Raw genomic sequence first — 21,387 nt, forward strand, 5'->3', positions numbered from 1 at the left:
AAAATGCGGCAATTGCAACTGTTTTGCAAAATGATCCTTTGAACGACTTTGAAATGGGACTGGTTTATTTTTGCTGCGGTGACTTTGCCGTGGCAGCTAGCGCGGCAGTAATAGGCATTCTGGTTGACTACCTACTGTAAACAGTTCTGACCAATTTAGGACAGATTTACTTGCATGCGACTTGCATAAACAGTTTGGTAGCCTACACTTTGAAATGTTGCCTTGTGAAAGTGTACTGATCCAAGAAGAAACTGCAACATTGTAACAATTTAAGTCCCTGTTTCAGTACAAAGCAAAGGATCTATGTGTCTGAAAATGTCCTATGACTTTTGAAAACATCATTGATTTCAGGAAACACACCCCAGCACTACCCTCTGAGGTGATCAGGGATTCTTCAGTCAATGTAGAACTAATTCTGCAAATTATTCTTCTCATCTCATCTCACTCTCAGATGTGATAAAAAAAGAACATTACTTCTGTCAGAAAGCACATCAATGCATGTACTTTCTCAGATACAACCTTGTCCCATACAGTTCTTCAGAGACACCACTGAAATTGTAATTACTTCTTCTGTCATTGTTTGACTCTGCTAAAAGTGGTTAAAAATACATACAGCATATTATTTGGTGTCCTGATAAAGCAAGCACTGCAATATTCCCTCTCTGGCTGAGCTCTACATGGCCAGAACAGTGAACCAGGCCACAAATATTATTGAAGATTATTTTCCGCCCTGGTAACTGCTTGTTTTAACAGCTTCCCTCTAGCAGACAATCCAACTAAGACCAGCAGACACTGGCACAGCTTCTTTCACAACACTGTTTCCCAACAGATGCACCTCCGTTACAGTATACAGTGTCTCCCTGAACTCTGTTCATATAGATTCTATAATGTAGTGGGTAGACTTTTAGTAACGTGTAACCTGTATTATGTTAACATTACAACATAAATGTGACTGAGGAAACGGCTTATTTCTCACTGCAGCTGCGACTGGTTAGCACAAAACCTCAGGAAGGAACTAGAATTTTAGATAATATTTTAGAATGATTGTAATTTTAACTGTACAAATGCTACGGTAAAACCTGTTAACTGATCAACAGTGCCCTTTCTCTATACAGTGAAAAAATGTAATGGGTCTAATTGTGCTGCATAACACACGAGATTGAACCTCATTGGTTCTTGCTGAAGCTCAAACGTGCTGCATAAAACACGAGAATGAACCTCATTAGTTATTGCATGTCAAGAGAACATGCTTTGGCTTCCGTTTACCATTATTGATTTGATCACTTCTGCCTCCATCTTTATTTTTGTTTTAGAACAAAGCAAATCACTTACATACTCCTGAAAAAAGTGCTGCGCCCAACAAGAAATTAACATCTGCATCCTAATTATGCATCTGCTTCGTAAACTGCATCTGACTTGATAAAATGTGAGAGCGAAGGGGACTTAATGGACGAGTGGGAAAACGTGACTTGCACTTATTTTGGGGGGTCTTTTTTTAAATTACAGTTATTTAGATGTAATTGCCAGGTGCTACACTTCACCTGCTTTCGGGGTGGAATGTGTGCTAAACAGCTGTCACACATTAGCTCAAAAACGATGCGGCATTAGAAAGCACTTAGACAGCTGGAATACGTTGGCAGGGCTCACAGCTTTCTGTGTACATCCACAAACAGAAGGTACTGAAAACTGTCAGCTACTTGCTTGTCTTGAATTTGACACTAAGAAAGTTCAATGCTTTTTATAGACAGAGGGAGATGTGTTTTCAAATTCAAAATACATGACTAAACAATACCTGCTAAAGTGACAGGAATGCAAAGCTATATCTGGTGCCCATCTCACAATGGGTGCCATTAAATATGTGCTGTACAATTTCAAATCAAGACCCCAATGGATGAAGAAGAAAGCATTCATTAAGAATGATTTGCACACTGAAAGCTTAATTCATTTGCATGTGTTGTCTGTGTTGTTTTACCAGCTTCACTAAAGGAATTATGCAAATGAGGTAATACTACAAACATGGCCCCAAATTTAGTGCTGATCGCAATTTGCGTGAAGCGTTTGCCCAGCTTGGAGAGTGATTCTGAGTGCTAGGTTGTATAGGATGCTCTTATATAATGCTCTTCTTCATCGTTTGATCATCATATGATGAAAAACATGCTGCCATGAATGCAAATAAATGTACATAAACATCCATTTTAAATAAAATAAAATAATAATGAAGATCAATCTTTATTTGAAATATAAATCTTTTGTAACATTATTAAGTCTTTAATGTCACTTTTGATCAATTTATGGCCACAGACTTTTTATTGATAGTAGGCTATATATAGTTGATGTGATGTCCAACACACTACAATCATTTGAATATCTCTGTTTGTATTTGTAGAGTTTTTTTGATGGCTGGGACATAAATGAAAAGAAGGACAAGACCAAGGGCCGACACGACACCCTTTTGGGTCGTAAGTGTTATTCACAGTAATGATTATAGTATAGTTTGATGTTATATATAGTTTCCTGTTAGCACATGTTGCTAAGATAATGGCTTGGTACTTTAATATGCATAATATACATAACATACACAAATATTGGGTAAAATGTTTGTTTAAAATAGAGCAGAGTTATCATGTCAAAGATGTTGCCAAGTTGTAGTCAAGGTAGGTGGCTGACCAGGTTTTGAAACAGAGCATTATTATTTTTATTGTTGTTATTATTATTATTATTTCTGACTAGCATTGTTCTTAATTTTTCTTATCCCAAACAGAAGACCGCCACCGTGTCAAAATGCATTCTCTCCTGGCTGATCCTAACTCAGACTATGTCAATGCAAACTACATTGATGTAAGTTTTTCTGTTTTCCTCTTTGCGCTCCTTTCTTCACTCCTCCATCTATATACTAGCCTGACTACGTCAGACTTCGTACTTCCGCTCAATTTCAGTTCGATTCTGTACTCAGTCTGAGATAGCGACCGTTTTCCCCGTTTTCCTCCGGCCTCAAAACAGCCGGCCAATCAACGAACAGAGGGCGGGCTGAGAGCCGTGACGTAGTCGCTGATTGTACCGTGGATGTGTAGATTTACTTCACATAATCTGCAAAAGTCATTCACAGCCATGTTCACTCCGGTATTTCGCTCGATGGTTTTGTTTTCGCATCATACATGTGTTTACAGTGGAAGTTATATGCGGCTGAGCATGCGCATAACACACGCCATAACCAAACGTTATGTGATTGGCTTACGGGTAACCGATGATTTTAAACTTCAGACAAGCACCACCCCCCACCCCCCCACCACCACCCCCGCGAGAAAGAAACCGCTTTTCAATTATGTCATGCCAGACTCTGTCTACGAAGCAAAGCGAAGTAGCAGAGTTTGGTATTACCAGGGTATCTATATACATGTGTTTCTCTCACTCCTGCTTTCATTAAACAAAGGTTAACACATAGCACGTTTATACCGCAATTCGTTTCCTCGCTGAGAGCACTGCACATTGATGAATGTCCTAGTTTTGACACTTGTTGTTTTATTTCAGTATTTCAGCTATTGGTTACGATCCCATATATAACTGCACTGTCCTGCCTCCCTAAAAGCCTGTCAAACATTTGATTTTAGTGCAGATGTGTCTTTTCTTTCCCCAGAAAGTTTTGTTAGCACAAATATTAAACACAAGTCACTTTCCTGTCAGGCAGATTCTGAACACTTTGCTCTTAATTTTAACCATTTGATAGATAAAGACTTTCAAGCATATGTCTCTGTACCACATAAGAAGCATCAATTTTATAACTATCTGTGCTAGAGTCTCAGGAAATCCATTTTGTGTCATCTTTTAGTTGGAAGGTTATCCATTGGAATTGAGCAATCAAAACCTCTGCAGTTTGAAAGAGTCTAAATACATCAGGACTAACGTTTAGGTGTTTTGTCAATTTCTTTAAGGCTTTCTTTTTTATTATGGTTTTGAATTTCTATTTAAGGCTGAAGCCACTTTTGTTATGACCAGCACTTGCAAAATGAACAGACTAGAATTGCTCTTTCTGGTTGGGTTTTGCTTGAGTGATGAAAAAGAGTGCCTGATTATAGAGGTTTGTATACTAGAATGCAAAACTTTATCACTCCACTTTTATAAGGACCAGGGCTGCGTTCTCCGAAACTACCTTAACGCTACGTCGTTCTTAAGTTGTACCTTAAGAAGTACCTTATCGTTAATACGTGTTTTCCGAAACCTTCTTAGTTAAGTATACCTTCTGTAAGTCATACGTTCGTAAGGTTGGTCTGGAGCGCTCTTAGCTATACCTTATCGCTGCTGACGGTTCATACCGCTAGTGGCCACCACTACGCAAAAAGCTTGTTTACATCGCAGTTTAATTACACATAGAAAATTTTATATGAACATTTAATATAAAATCTGATTTAGTATTAAAATTACATTTTTACTTTACTTTAAAATTTTACTCATAAAATACTTAAGTTGTTATAGCCTACACCCAGTGTATGGAAGTGTTTTCATTAATAAAGTTTCCATACACTAATGGTTGTTAGCTTTTTTAATTACTATCCTAAGGCACATCAGCTGGCGAACCATTTGACAGAAAAGGCTTAGGAGTCTATATAAAGAAAGATGAGTTTACACAAACTTTATAGCTATGGCAGCGAGACAGCGAGTACTTGTTTTAAATCAAAGACGGCGCCGTCCGCGGAGCCAGTTAGTGTATGTCAACTACATGGCTGGTGGATAATCAGCATACGTTGTGGAGAACATTAACACACTTATGGCCGTGAGGGTTTGAGATTGCACACTTGCTAAATTATAAACACATACTCATATTTATTTCTGCATGTACATATTTCAATGAGCCCCGATAAATGCAGTTTGTACTATTTCTAAAACGCTTCTTTATAAAGAACATTGTTTTCTCAATACTTTACCTATACCGCTGTGAAGGAAAGAGCGCACAATCGATCATCGAGGCATCGATATCAACCTATTCAGCAGCTCCACCATGGACAGCACCTGCTAAGGTCGAACTTAAGAAGGTTTACCTTAAGCAACATCCTAAGGTATAGTTCGGAGAACACACATAGGAAATGTATACCTGTAGTTAAGGTGTACCTTTTGAGTCTTCGTAGCGCGCTAAGAGACAACGTTATCGGAGAACGCAGCCCAGGTATCTTGATTTTCTTCTACTCCTCAATAGTGATTTGCACTCAAGAATCAAAAAGTCAATCCACATATGATTACTAAAAATATGGATTGACTTTTTGATTCTTAAATGCGAATCAATATTAACGCTTTGATGCAAGTTAAGAGCAGTGTAAACTTCTCTTTTGAATTGATTTTCTCTACTGTCATATATACACGCATATATAAATAAATAAATATATATATGACTATATAAACACTGAAGAAGTGAGGTTCAAATACTTGTAGCATGTTCACCTAAAGATTGCTACAGAAATGTTGTAAACAATATAATGTGCTGTTTTTGGCATCTCTTTTATTTTTTTATTTTTTTAAATGAATGCCATATACAGAGTGGGGGATCAAAGGATTCACAAATGATTGTTTCTCAAATGATTCTGTACCGATCCAGTGCAAAAACAGAACACATAGTACATTGGCAGTGACATTTATATCATAAAAAAAGCACACTTAGATGAACAAACATGCACAAGAACCTTCACAAAAGTTTAACTTTAGTTAAGTTTTAATTTCAATTTGTATTTTGTCTTGTAGAAAACAATAGACCAAATTTCAGTGTAATGAACATTTATATTTTAATATAATGGATTGATTTACACTGTAAAAAGCAGTAACCTGCAATTATTACCATAAATAGCTTTTTTTCTACCTGATCTGACACTTAAATCTAGTTGTCTTTGTGTAAACTATATTATATTGGGATTGATTCAGTAATGCTAAATAGCTTTTTTGATTTAAATAAAATCTATTTATTTTAGATGAAACCACATGTAGCACATTTTTAGGTTACCTTTTTTTCAGTGCACAGAAATCACTAATGAAAGATACTGCACACTGTCACTTGTTCAAAAGTCAGTTTGTTCAAAAGTCAGAAAACAGTGTATGTTAAATGACAATAACAAAATTGAATGTGGCTCTGATGTGACTGCATTTCATGACATAGCAGACATCTTATTTGTGGAAGATATGGATGAAAGTCACCTTAAAGGGATAGTTCACCCAAAAAAAAAAAAATTCTGTCATCATTTATTCACCCTCAAGTTGTTCCAAACCTATATGAATTTTGTTGTTCTGCTGAACACAAAAGAAGATATTTTGAAGAATGTCAGTCGATGAGCCCCATTGACTTCCATATTGTTTGCTTACCCAAATTCTTCAAAATATCTTATTTTGTGTTCAGCAGAACAAAGAAACGCATACAGGTTTGGAACAATTTGAGGGTGAGTAAATGATGACAGAATGTTGGGTGAACTACCTTTAAACTCATCAAATATTTGCACACCTGGGCTTCTAAAAATTTAGAAGCATTGAGAATAGTTTTAAAATTGGACTGTGGGTCCCTGAATTGAAATGTAATAATTCAAATTGTTAGCCCCCTAAACTTTCCCACTCTTAGTCTGCATGAAATAGAAATATGATACAGTAAATTACAAAATACATATTTTTTCACACCTGTTTATTAACTGTGTGCCTAAAACAGATAAATAAATAAAAAATTAAAGAGCTGAACAAGAGACTATATGAGGATTGTTCTTTCTGGGACAATGCATGGCAACTCATCTGAACTGTAATTTGCAGTTAGTTTGAAGTGATTTCCTCACTGCAGGTGGTTAGTATGGAGTCTTTATTATTTCCTCTTTTTCTAATCATCTTAATTAGCCTGTTTCTCTTTCTCTCTTCTTTCACCCATTTCTCTGTGTCTGGGATCTCTTAGATTCGGATAAACAGAGAAGTAAGTACTTGTCTTTTTCCTGTCTTCCTATCATCTGTCCATGACTCATTTATTCTACTATCATGGCTCTGTGCTCAGACCTTTTCTTTCTCAAGCCCGTTTCTGTCTATGTTGCTTGAGTTTATTGTGTCTTTATTTGATCTCATTGCATCATCCCCTGTAACTCACAACCTTACAAGCTTAAGCTTTAAACAACCCCTGAAATTGTTTTACAAACAGTTTTTTTTTTTCTGTTGACATTTCTGATTGAAACAAAAAGTGTGATTTTAAAGACCCCATGAAATCAAAAGGGGTTTTATTTCATTTCTGTTAGTTTTGAGATCATCTACAGCATATGTGATGTAAACTAATGGATATCACATATACTGTAGATGATCTTTTGACCTTTTGATTTCATGGGGTCTTTAAAATTACTACCATGGCTTCTGAAATCTAGAATAAACCATATATTGGACAAAATGTGTTTTCGCAATATGTTAATAAAACAATTTATACATATCATGTTTTATGTGATTATATACCGTACAGTTTTATGCCATTAAGCTGGATGTTTTACACATGGTCCTCATGAAGATAAAGGAACAGTTTGGGCCCTATTTTAACGATCTGAAACGCAAGTGTCAAAGCGCAAAGCGCTCTATCTATCTATCTATCATCTATCTATCTATCTATCTATCTATCTATCTATCTATCTATCTATCTATCTATCTATCTATCTATCTATCTATCTATCTATCTATCTATCTATCTATCTATCTATCTATCTATCTATCTATCTATCTATCTATCTATCTATCTATCTATCTATCTATCTATCTATCGTTTGTAACAATATGATTTGCAAAAATGAAAACTTTGATTCTCTAATCTACACAGAAGCAGCAGTGTATGCGCGTTGTGCACGCTATACATTATGGTCAAGCATGCGCCCTTAAAATAGCATAATGAACAACGCGCAATGCGCCACTGACTTTAGACTAGGTTTTTTCTGGCCAGTGGCGCAATTGTTTTATGGAACAGTAAAATAGCACCAGGGATTGTTTGCGCCGGAACACGCCTCCTTTTTTGCGCTGAACCGCCCAGGGAGCGCAAGTTCATTCCCTAGTTTAGCGACGTGCGTCTGTGGAGGGAAAAGCGCGCTTTGCGCTGGTGCAAAATAGGAATGAAAGATGCGTCGGTGTACAAAGTCAATTGCGCTGGGTGCAAGATAGGGCCCTTAGGGTTTAACATCTAAGAATAGTGAGGTTTGATTAAAATAAATAAATACATTTCAAAACAATTAACTATTATGTAGAATATTTTATTATCTCATTATAGTGGGTGGGGGTAGTTCGTTTTACCTTCATTATAGCAGATTCACTTCCCAGCAAGCAATAGCCGTCATTTCACCATCTAGGTTAACTGTAGACCCGATATAGTCTATGAGCTATGAGTAACCCACTTCTAGCCAAAAATAACCTTGAATTTGGTTACATGTCGTTTTTTACCAAAATAACAAAATAACGCGAGGCGTATGATATTCCATCATGTAAGCAAAGTAAACAGTGATTACAATGTGTTTGGTTTTATTTCTTCTCTCGCGGGTCGCGCTGCTTCTGGCTGATGTCCTTCAGCAGCTGCACACACACACACACACACACACACACACACACACACACACACACACACGTCTTTATCTAGTTGATGACTAGTCTATTATTGGGCTAGGGTTTAGAGGTCTTTTAAATTTTCACTGACAGCCCAAATTTTGCCTTTTTTCAGCCTTTTCAACACTGGGCTGTGTTTGGATGGATATTAGACATCTTTTAAATGCAAAATTGCTTGCTGGGTTTCTTTGTTATTCACACATTAATTTTCTTTATGTGATTTTATTTCTGCACAAATAAAAGTAAGGGGAAATCATGGAAATTAATGTTGAAATATTCAGCATTGCGGCTTTCTCCTAAGGGGCTTCTAATGGGCTTCTTGGTTTTCTATCAAACCTATTGTAAAATGTCTTGGTTACGACTGTAACCCTGTTTCCTTGAGAAGGGAACGAGACATTGTGTCCGAATGTTGACACTATGGGGAACACTTCTGCGTGACTCCATCTGAAGAGCGGGTGAACTCACTCCAATCACTGGTGAGATGTTGTCCTTTGACGGATGACTGCATGACAGCCTCTTGTTCCTCTCTCGGGGAACCAGGGTAACAGTCATAACTGAGACTTTCCCTTTTGAGGGAACTGAACGTTGCATCAGAATGTTGATGGGAATGTTCATACCCACTATGCCATACATACAAATGCTTGACTATGTGTGAATCATAGAGAGTACAAACTAAGGTCTCAAGCACTTTGGATCCTGAAGTGGACTCTATATCCTGGCTATAACATTTGATGAAGCTGTGTGGAGAGGCCCAGCTTGCTGCATCACAAACCTTCTGAAAGGAAACCCCTGATAACAATGCCTTAAAGGCCGCCATAATCCTCGTAGAGTGGGCTCTAATGACTAGAGGCAAAGGAAGACCACACACCTCGTAAGCCACAGAGATAGCCTCTACAATCCACTTGCTTATGCTATGCTTAGATGCTGAGGAACACCATCTGGGTGAACCAAAACAGCCAACAATTGGTCAGATTTACACCACTTAGAAGAGCGGTAGACGTAACAATTAAGAGCCCTAACTTGGAAAAGCAAGTTGACCTTCTCTTTGTATGCCATCTGAAAGGGGCCTTAGGCACACAACACAGTCTAGAATGAATAAAAGCTTTTACCATGTCTGGAGCAAACTCTAGGCAGGAGGAGGCAACAGACAGAGCCTGCAGATCTCCTACACTTTTTAGTGAATTAAGAACACCATCTTAAGAGATCTTAAATTTCCCTGAAGCTGACTCAATAGGCTCAAAGGTTGTCATTAACAAATCCTCTAAAACAATGGCCACATCCTAGGCCGGAACTCTCGAATAACTTGCCGGCCTCAGCTTCATAGCACCCCATAGGAAACAGGACACTAGAGGGTGTCTCCGCAATGAATCACTACCTAAAGGTGCATGGTAAGCAGCAATAGCTGCCACATAAACTTTCAAAGTGGAGTGGGTTAAGCAGATAGGCAGTCATGAAAGAACTTCACCACTGAACCAATTGGGCAGTTAAGTCGGTCCAACCAGCGCTTTCTATACCATAAAGTGAAGAGCTCTGGAGTTTAAATTGGTCTCAACAACTTCGGTTGAGAGACCATAGTTCAAGGGTTGGTTCCCTTCAGGGGCCAAACCCACATTTTTCATATCTCTGTTTGGGGGTGATAAATGTTGCCCCCTGCTTGAGATCGAAGATCCCTCCTAATGGGAATCTCCCACAGAGAGCCGTCCAGGAGAGACATGATGTTCTCATGATGGTCCTGTGTACAGAAGGCCATATGAATCATGTTGGAGGCAGCTGCCATGAGTCGTTGAAACTGGTGTACAGTAACAGCTTGGCATAGCCTGATCTGGCCTACAGCTGAGAGAATCGACTCGATACAAGCAGGAGGCAGACATGCCTGCATCGTAGTTGAGTCCCATATCACTCCTAGAAAAGTGGTTCTCTGTAGTGGAGAAAGTAAAAGATTCTTGGAGTTCAGTCTTTACCCCAAACACCTCATGTGAGTGAGGACATGTTGATCCAAATGTGGGACTAAAAAAAATGGTTTTCTTTGGTTTTACTCATTGTGATGAATGATTAAGGGAATTTGGCCTTTGTGTTTCCTCATATTTAAACTCCTGTGAAACAAGAAGTCATAGCTAGACAATTTCATGTTCCTAGTCACCCTGGTGTGCTAAAAAAGGTAAATATTAATGGGAATATACTTCAGAGATATTTTATTCATAAAAAATTCTAGGGGTATGAATAATTGTGGCCAACGTGTTTTGGAGAAAAACATTTATTTCATAATGTGATTTACCCCCCCCCCCCCCCCCCCAATTTCAATTATTTTACTTCGATGAAAGGTTAGATTTTTGCCAATTTTTTTAATGAAAGATCAAAAGGATAAACGATGCAGATTTATTTTTTTACAGCCATTTTTGATCATATTTACCAGGGGTATGATTAATTCTGAGCACGACTGCTTCACAGCTTAAATATCCAACCATGTTGAATTTCAGCCCATAAAAATGCAAGCCCTAAAAATACAATGCATTAAAATGCAAGCATGGTTAATGCAATGCCTTTTTTTTTTTTTTTCAAGTAGTGCAATTCAACAGGCTTTTTGTTTCAAAAACATTTGACATAATTTTACTTCCATAGAAGTATCAGATCATGATATTATTTTAGATTTTTAAAATAAAAAAAATAGCACAATACCAGTTTTAGATGCATAGTTATTGCATGTACAATAATAATTTACAAATGAAATGCTCTTAATTATTTTCTTTGAAACTACAAACCCAAACCAAAAGATTAGATTATTCGTTAATGATAAGAAATGGTAAACCTGGCTTCAGTGCGAAAACAAACTAACAAAAACTTCAAATCAGTAATACTAACATTATAAAACAGGTAGTTTCAACTCTGATTGGATTAAATGTGTTATAAGCCATTGGCAATTAGTACACACACCACAACTTTTTGAGACATACACATTTCACTTAATTATTAATACAGCAAGTTGTGACATTGCTTGGCAACCATAAACAACTAAACTCTTAATGTTGTGCTTCACAAACACCCTGTCTTGACTTGTAAGGACACATCCAGCGTTCTATTTTCACATTTATTAACATTTCCACGTCAATATCATGTGTAAATATCCTGAAGTATTGAAAAGTCTCTACCAATTTCTATCATTACATGGTCCATATAGCGTTGAGGCTCACATAGACATTGCATTTATAGCCAGTTTATATTTTGACTATTGGAGAATCAACTCGGGCATAACCTTTGAGACTAAGCTTTCCAACCCTAAAAGCAAAGACCAACCCCACACATTCACACACACAGGGGCAGAGGGGCAGAGGGGCAGAGGTGCAGAGGTGCAGAGGTGCAGTGTGGGCGAGTGAGCAGATTCATTTCTCAAGAGCAGATAAAGGTTCATTATACTTATAAAGCCGCCCTGCTCCTTACAGAAAAATCATCTATTGATTTCTGACAACAGCAAGACATTGCAAGCACTTGTCAAGGATAAGCTTGTAATAAAATCAACCATAAATTTTCTGAACACAGGTTTTAAGAATAGAAGATAAATATTTCAGTTATAAGTTATTTTTCGAACTCTGCTGTCTAAACAAGCAGCTAGCTTCTAAGTCATGGGACCATAAAAGTGACTGAGGGGACAGCAATCTTCTGGCACTTCTTCCTACTAGTCATGATAGTCTAGTGGTATAATTTTGTTAATGCTTAGGGGTTGGTTTCAAATCCTGATATACTGATATATAATATAATTATATTTGTATATTGAACCAAGCAAAATTGCAACTGAACATGACTGCCAGTGAACGTCCTGCTTTTCCCTGTATGGTAAACAGCAGAACTGAGTTTGTGTTTGTGTTGTAGAACACTGTTTGTGTTTCATGGTAAAATAACTATTATTAATTATAGTCAAGTCACATTTAATTGTATAGCACTTTATACAATACAGATTGTTTCAAGTCTGATATACATTAATAAACAAAAATAACACAGTGCTCCAGACAAAAAAAAAAAAAAAAAAAATTCAGGGAGCCATTGCGGCCTATAAGAAACAAAAGGCACCAATTTGCAAGCATAAAATATAAGCAATATAAGCATAGAAAGTTGTTTTATTTTAAATAAAAACACGTAATTTCTGTCATCCTGTAGTGTTTGCACCTGCCCTCCTTTTACAGCATCAGCTGGAACTAATTCACTTAAAGTGGCAACTGAAAATTGTTTCCAACCTGAGAATTATATACAGTTACAAATTGATCTTTTCACAGAATCCAAGCCATTGTCACAGACCATAATTATGTCAGCCTCACTTGGCCATTCAGTGTAGTTTGGCCTCCTTCTCAATGCATAAGTGTTTTCATATGTTGAGTAATCATGTAGACAACAGGTTAAGTAAAAATATTATGATATTTAGAATGCTCATCTCAATAGTAATTTTTAATTCTAGCTGACTTCTAAACTAGCTTTTACTAGTTTATGGACACATTATGGCTATTCTGAGGTAAATGTAATGTTATGTGACATATTGTTTACAAGCTGTTTTATTTACGTCTTTTTGCGGTTGAAAGAATAATTGAGAGATTGCATGAGGCATCATACATGATACATGTACTAAAGCGTGGGAATCGATTCCAGGGGTCTCAAAATGGGTGCTAGAGATAGTGAAACGGGGCTATTTGCTACAATTCGCTCGCAGACCGCCGCGCTTCACAGCCCGGGTCGAAACTTCGGTGAATCAGGAAGTAGCACACCTACTTCGCACCGAGATAGCGAAATGGCTAAGGAAAGGGGCGGTAGAGACCGTCCCCATGGCCGAGGGCGAGACGGGGTTTTACAGCCGTTACTTCTTAGTACCGAAGAAGGACGGCGGGCTCTGCCCCATACTAGATCGCAGGCGTTTGAACAAAGCTCTTATGATACGCTCGTTCAAAATGCTCACAACCAGACAAATCCTCGCTCTAATTCGACCGGGGGACTGGTTTATATCAGTGGACCTGAAAGACGCCTACTTTCAGATTCAAATAGCAGCCCGTCACAGGCCATTCTTGAGATTCGCCTTCGAGGGCCGGGCTCAGGGACATCACTAGGATTGGAAGACAGGGGGGGCTTAGCCCCCAGGGTATTTGTAACTTGCGTTTATAGAAAATCTTACAGTGAATTTGAGTAAAAAACAACTATGTATATGTTTAGCTGTATTTGTCTCTTCAACCCCGTTGCCATCTTCAACCCTGTTACCCTAGTCTCAACCCCGTCACACCTATATTTTTATTAATTTTTTTATTTTATTTTTTTACGTTTATGAATAAGTAATTTAATGTTTGTTGAACTTAGTCAGAAATGTTCAGAGCAATCATAAACATAGGCGTAATTTGCGGGTGGGACGGGTGGGACGGGTGGGACATGTCCCCACCACTTTTTGCCTGGGTCGATATTGTCCCCACCACTTTTTAAAACATCTTGCGGCACGAATGTACCAATTCTACAAATAAATAAAACATCTCCAGTTAACTGACAGAGCATCCATTTCGTTCGTTTTTTAAATAAGAGACGATCTAGCGCTGAAATGTGTTTTTTAAATCATGTGATCAAAGTGCTCGTTGCCGCTGCGATCAGTGGCGCGGATACAGTGTTTTCTCGTGTGGCTCGCGCACTATCTTCACTCGGATGCGCGCTTCAATCCGTTGCGGATATTTTCTATTCGTTCTGGTGAAATCACAAAAACATAATGCACACAAACGTGTCCCTGCTTGATATACAACCACTGATGAACATAATCGGTTTTGATGAGAAAAAAAAACTATACGAGGAAAAAAAAAAAAAAAAACTATAGGAGTGCGTATTAGAACCCAAAACCTCTGATATGGTAGGCGAATGTTCTACCACTGGACCATTAAGATGCCCATTGGCTACATAGGCGGATCTATAACATATATTAGGCATTAAACGACAAATTAAACCCCATGTAGCCTATTATTTAAATCGATTGCTGGACATCGTAATGTTATTGTACATATATTTGATTTAGCATTGTATTAGCAACCAACACCCGTCCCACCCACCCCACCCACTTTTTAAAACAAAGTTACGCCACTGATCATAAGAATACTGATTTTAGTTCAAATTCTGAAGTTAAGCCACATCTTTGATAGGCTTGGTGAAATTGATAGGGTTGCTGTCACAAAAAGTGTCCATTTCAGGCTTTATAGCATAAGTGTAAAATAATATGTAAATTTTATGGTGCATGGTACAATTTCTGGTAAGCTACGCTTTTTTATTATTACAATTCAATTCAATTATTGTAATTTGATTTAATATTGACTCATTTGGATAAATATTAGGTACTCAAGATAGGCGTTAATTTTTCTCAAGATAAAAACTCACCCAATGCTGTAAACATACAGACAGCCCTATCAGCTGGTAGTATTATTTAAGGTTAAAAATAACTCAAATTAAATATAATGCGTTTTTTAATTATAATAACAACAACTTTATTTAATGATATAAGTAAAAATATAATAAATATGTAATATAGAACACATATTTAGCAAAATACTCTATAACTCTTTTTTTCTTGCCAACTATGTGCTATAGCCTATATTATGGTCATTTAATGGCTTTCCTGAGGTAAATGTGACATAATTGTTCTCCAGCTGTGTTATTGACCTCTTCACGCTGATAAAAAACACTGATTGATCGTTATTATGTATGAGGAATATACATTTCGGTAAGTTGTAGTCTACTACTGTATCTTTCAACAGTGTTCGTGTTTTTTTACTATTTGCTAGTAGAGATGATCGGTTCACGTGCGCTAGGGATCCGTCACATAACATTTACAAGCGCCAAAACGGTATTTATTGTTTGAATTTCATAATAAAATTGACAGAATCTGAGAGTTGAGATTCTTTTATATCATAAAGTAACCTGCTCTGTCTAGTCTGTCGGTCTCCGTGTCCTCTTTGCTTCGCGATTTTTCTGTGCGTGAGTAAATGGATGTGTGGCGTGAGAGCGTGTGAAAAGTGTCAATTGCATGTGTCTCACGGTGAATGCGTGAGAGTTGGCAGCTCTTCTGTCGAACTTCCGACTTTTCGGCTATTTTTTGTAGCTGGATATATATCATTTGTTGCGTCTAAATATGAATGAGGATACGGTAATTGATAAATCGAATTGTTATTGTTGTTCTTATTATCATTTAGGGGGGCTTAGGAACATTTTGGGGTAGCTTCAGCCCCCCTAAAATAGGCCTAACGACGTCCCTGGCCGGGCTTATCAGTACACCGTCCTTCCGTTCGGCCTGTCTTTAGCACCTCGTACATTTACGAAATGCATGGTAAATGAAGAAGAAGGGGCGTGAGAATTCTGAACTATTTGGATGACTGGCTGATTTTAGCTCAGTCGAAAGAGGAACTGGTGTTACACAGACCGCTGTTGCTGGACCATCTGGAACAGTTGGGTCTCAGGGTCAAATGGGCCAAAAGCAATCTATCTCCCAGCCAGGAAACGTCCTTTCTAGGGATAGAGTTGGACTCAAGGTCTGTGCTGGCGCGCCTAACGCTAGAACGCGCGGCAGTAACCCAGCGCCTAGCGGCGGTATTCATAGTAGGGAGGAATCTTCCCCTCAGAGTGTTTCAGAGGATGATGGGTCTTATGGCCTCAGCCTTGACGGTGCTGCGGCTAGTCAGAACAGACATGTCAGTGGTGTCTTACATAAATCGCCAGGGCGGTCTCAGGTCCCGGAGCCTTCTTGCAAGAGCAAAACTTCTCCTTATATGGGCCCAGCACAATCTGTGCTCGCTGAGAGCAGCGCATGTGCCGGGCGTCCTGAACGTGGGCCCAGACATGTCTGTCACAAGCCAACGCTCATTGCCCAATATTCTTTTCAAAAGAAAGGGACGTGCTGGCCCTAGACTGGCCCAGACGCCCTCTCTATGCATTTCCCCCGGTTGCCTTGTTACTACAGGTAATCAAGCGAATCAGGGAGTGCAAATGCTCGATAATACTGATAGCCCCGCTCTGGAAGAATCAAGTGTGGTTCCCAGAGTTGATGGAGCTGGGGAGCACAGTGTAATTCAAGTTTTAACCAAAACCTCATCAGGTGACAGTATTGGAAATAATAATAATAATAAAACTTACTGTGTGATTCATTCATAAGAATGAATAAGAATAAATGACTGTTCTAGTCATTTACAGAAATGTGACACCACAGATTCCGAGTTTGTCTACAAACAATTGTTAAGTTGTTTTCACAAAAGGCTGATGCATATCTCATTAAATGCTAAAACCTTTGTTGTGTTGGGATGACAGATTAATATTTTGTACAAATTTGGACGGATTCCCCCAGCCACCCAAACAAAAATGCACATTGGTTCTACACAAATCACTTAAACTAAATGCTTAATTTTGGCTTAAAAACATTGAAATTCAGCATTGAAATAATTTTGTGTCTCAAATAATCATGGAATCTGGTCTGTCAGGTTCTGGTTAACCTATAGTTTTACATCACAGGTGACCCAATAACTGGTCTTCTTCTATCTAATGCTGTGATTCGTGGCATTTCATGCTTTTCAATTTGTGTTTGGCATTTAGAATGCAGTGTTCAGATATGTTTGAACAGAGATAACATTTTCTTGGATTTTCTATACATGAGTAAATTCAATTCTTAAAGCTCAATATTAGATGATACATACATGGACACACCACAGATACGTGTGAATATTTGCCTGTTTAATCAAATGTCAAGGATAAACGCTGTCATTTTTTGAGATACAGAGATGCATGTTCTGTTGTCACATTCTCAGCCACACTTAAAAAGGTTTTTTCCCCTTTATGTGATTTGGTGTTTCTGTCAGAGATTACATTTTGGCCTTACAGGTTGGGAAATATTATCATCCATCTCTACGCTGTGTTTTTATTTTTTCATTTGTTTCATTTTATTAAAGAAACATTTAACATATTCAGTAACAGTAGATTAGCTTGCTCATAATGGTATGGATAGCATTTTACAGGATAGCTTAATAATTTATCTCTCCTATCTCAGCTTAATGTGCAGAGTCAACTGCAACAATGGCGTGAGTTTGGAGACAACAATGGCATGAGTCTGGGACAGCTTTATCTGTTTGTCTGACCAGTGGTGGACAAGGGGGAGTGTTTGGGAAACCAGTCATTGTTTTTGTTTTTTTGTGTGTATTTATTTTTTTTATTATTTTTTTATTTTTTTGGTGATGCAAGTGGCAGAGAAATTACTCACTTCAACTTTTAATGGGATAAGTCAGAATATAATACATTCATTTTGATCAAATGCATTTAACATAACACATTTAACATAACACAATTGATTCTCTCTCTCTCTCTCTCTCTCTCTCTCTCTCTCTCTCTCTCTCTCTCTCTCTCTCTCTCTCTCTCTCTCTCTCTCAGGGGTACCAGCGCTCCAATCATTTCATCGCAACACAAGGTAAGTCTATATACTTCTACTACTTTAAAATTACTTGTGTTTTTGTGTTGTGTATTTGTTGATAAAAAATTTTTCATTTAAACATGTGAGTGTGTGTTTGTTTGTGTGCCCCAATTCTTCTACAATGGATTGAATGATTCATATGCAGATATTGTTTTTGCCGTTTTATCGTATTTTCTCTCTTGGCACACAACAGCACTATAGAATACTATAACTCTATTGAGAAAAAACAGTATATGATTGTATCATATATGGGCTGGAAATGGCCGAGATTCATTGGGGGAGTCTATTTGGGAAGATTTTTTTATAATTATTTTTATATTTTTTAAAATCTTATATAATCTATAATAACATCAACATATTTCATGTTTCCAAACAATGTTTTCTTAAAGTCCCTGTAAAGGCAATTCTAAAAAAAAATTCTAAACACATTATAAATGTTAGAAATGTATTGCTAAAACATATTACAAAGACTGTGAACTGTGAAGTACTGAATTGTGGAGTTAGACCGTTAAACAGTTTTTCACCATTGCTGTGTTCTGGATTTTTTGGGCGGGGCTAAAATGGGGGTTCGATGACGCACTGGAGCCCCTGAGCTCCTGGACAAGCCCCTACTTGATGACGCACTGGAGCCACTGAGGCTGCCCCCTCCTATCAGTTCGCCGCTCAATCTCGAGTTACAGTCAGTATTATTTACTACAGCCTGCAGTTTGCTAGCTAGCTATGCCTTTGTCACGGAAATGCGTATTACCTGGATGCGATCACTTACAAAACAGATCGGTGTCCTTATTTAAATTTCCGAACAACGATAATTTTGTGAATTTGTTAATTTTGTGAAGAGCCACCTTGATGGAGAGCTGAGGATCACCACCAACACCTGCCTCTGTAGGGATCATTTTACACAGGATAGTTTTATAAACTTTCGTCGGAGACAAGTGGAATTCACTGATAATCCGCTGTTACTAGTGAATGGGGCCGAGCCATCTATCTCCCGCCTCGGCCTTCATCCTCCTGTCGCGCCGACAACTGGTGCCATCATCGGCAGTGCGTGCCCGCGAGTCAACTTACCCGCGAGTCAACTTTCCCATGAGTGGCCGTGGTTTCAGCGTAGCCAGCGGACATGCCCCCAGCGTTTGAGAGCAGAGACCACTGCTATTTTTTTCAAGATTTTGATAGCTTATTTTATTTACTTGGCTGCTTTTTTTATCATTCAAATTTGGCTGGGTGGCTAATAACACATTTTTCTGTGGTGTGACAAACTCAGAACACACACTTAATTTTGACTTTACAGGGACTTTAAGTATCAACACGGGCACATGAAAGGCCAATTGAACAACAATTATGAATTGTGTGTGGCACAAACTCTTCATTCAACAGAATCTCTGCTTGGAGATAATTACCTGCTTAATTTTGGCCAAATCAAAGATGCATTGTGTAAGAATCTGCATATGTGGTGCATGTAGAATTTAACAGGTCACACAAACATTTAAAAAAAAAACATTTGTCCTCTTAGTGCTTTGAAAATCAACCATTATTAAACGCATCTAATGGTGAATCCAGTTTGGGAAGCTAATATGCATTCTAAAAATCTAAATAATTTTGAAAATGTATCTAGAATATATAATAATATTGGTTAATCTCTTTTCTTAAAACATGGGTTAAAAGGGTTGAAATGTAATTTTTTTTAAAATATTTTTTATAAAACTTTTTTGTTTTGAGGATGTTACCATAGACATGGGGTCATTTAAAAAAAGTTTATTAGTTCTATTCTAATATAAGAATTCTCTGAAATAATTTAAACTGCTAAATCAATTTAAAGAGTTACTTATTAATGAGATGAGGCGGCTGAAGAGGACGAGAGGGCATGGCTGAGAAATGCTGCTAAACAGAGAAAACGGGCCCTTGAGATTCTGGTTCAGGCGAAAAAGAAAAAATAATCTCATTCTGTGTGTTTTGTGTAAATACTTTCCTCCACACATTAAAATGGCCCCCATATTTTATATGTTTTATGTGTTATTATATTTCATATTTATTCTTTGTGCAGCATATTGGTAACCTTGTTTTTTAAAATGTGATTTATATAAAGTTGATTGGATTGGATTTTTTGCTGCCGTATCCTTCTCACCTTTTTTACCCCTGACCAGTTTTCATGCCTGAAATAACATGTAATTTACTAGAGGTTCTAATATAATAATTTACTGGGAGTAAACCTCCCAGTACTTCTGTGATATTGTGATCTGAGTTATTGTAAGACAGATATAATGATACTTTGTGGTTGAAAAGATTGTTTTCGCAAAGATTGTTGCGTGAGTTAAGGCCCGTTCACACCAAGCACGATAACTATAAAGATAACGATAAAGATAACTATATATGCGTCCACACCAACGACCGATAACGGTCCTTTTATTCTAAGCACGCGCGCGCCCGGATGATCCAGATCCATTTTAAATGCGCGAGACCTTTAAATTAGAATGGATTCTGATTGGCTGTCAGTGTTTTATCGTTCGACAGCTGGAAAAAAATCGTTCTGAAAGTGATCCCAACGATATCGTTCCTCCTATCTTTATCGTTATAGTTGTGGTGTGAACTCTGTTATTCTTTAATATGTGACCCTGGACCACAAAACCAGTCTTATGTGTAATTTTTTTAAAATTGAGATTTATACATCATCTGAAAGCTGAATACATAATCTTTCCACTGATGTATGGTTTGTTAGGATAGGACAATATGTGGCCGAGATACAACTATTTGAAAATCTGGAATCTGAGGGTGCAGAAAAATCGAAATATTGAGAAAATCGCCTTTAAAGTTGTCAATTTCTATTGGCGATAGTGCTGCATCCATTCACAAAAATAAATGTTTTATATATTTAAGGTAGGAAATTTACAAAATATCTTCATGGAACATGATATTTACTTAATATCCTCATGATTTTTGGCATAAAAGAAAAATCTATAATTTTGACCCATACAATGTTTTGTTGGCTATTGCCACAAATATACCTGTGCAACATAAGACTGGTTTTGTGATCCAGGGTCACATATGGAGAACGGTTTTTAGAATTATATCTTTATCGTTATCTTTATAGTTATCGTCATTGGTGTGAACGGGCCTTTACAGCTATTTTTTTTCATTTTTCTTCTGAAGTTCGCAGAAAACAACGGAGATGACGATATCTTCGATTCCTAATGCTGCGTTCACACCAAACGCGAATAGAGCGTCTGGCGCAAGTGATTTCAATGTTAAGATGCGTTTACGCGCGTCTGGAGGTCTTGCGGCGCAAATGAGGCGTTTAGCGCGGCGCGGTGGACGCGAATTCGCCTCATTCGTGCGTCCACTTCACTTAAAACTTTAGCTTTTTACACGCATCA

At 37.8% G+C, this 21,387-nt stretch overlaps 1 protein-coding gene across 4 annotated transcripts in view; it reads left to right on the forward strand.

Moving 5' to 3' along the window:
* Nucleotides 1-21,387, forward strand: part of ptprua (protein tyrosine phosphatase receptor type Ua) — a 582,203-nt gene that overhangs the window by 516,865 nt on the left and 43,951 nt on the right. For 2 of the 4 annotated variants that reach the window (XM_079878073.1, XM_079878074.1), the window contains exons 18-21: nucleotides 2,387-2,459; nucleotides 2,762-2,838; nucleotides 6,908-6,925; nucleotides 17,980-18,016. In XM_079878073.1, the coding sequence (XP_079734199.1) occupies nucleotides 2,387-2,459; nucleotides 2,762-2,838; nucleotides 6,908-6,925; nucleotides 17,980-18,016 (205 nt within the window). The remainder of the gene's footprint in view (nucleotides 1-2,386; nucleotides 2,460-2,761; nucleotides 2,839-6,907; nucleotides 6,926-17,979; nucleotides 18,017-21,387) is intronic. The other 2 variants (XM_079878075.1, XM_079878076.1) reach the window with 2 other exon arrangements.

Source organism: Squalius cephalus (assembly GCF_949319135.1).
Source record: "Squalius cephalus genome assembly, chromosome: 8".
Lineage (NCBI taxonomy): Eukaryota > Metazoa > Chordata > Actinopteri > Cypriniformes > Leuciscidae > Squalius > Squalius cephalus.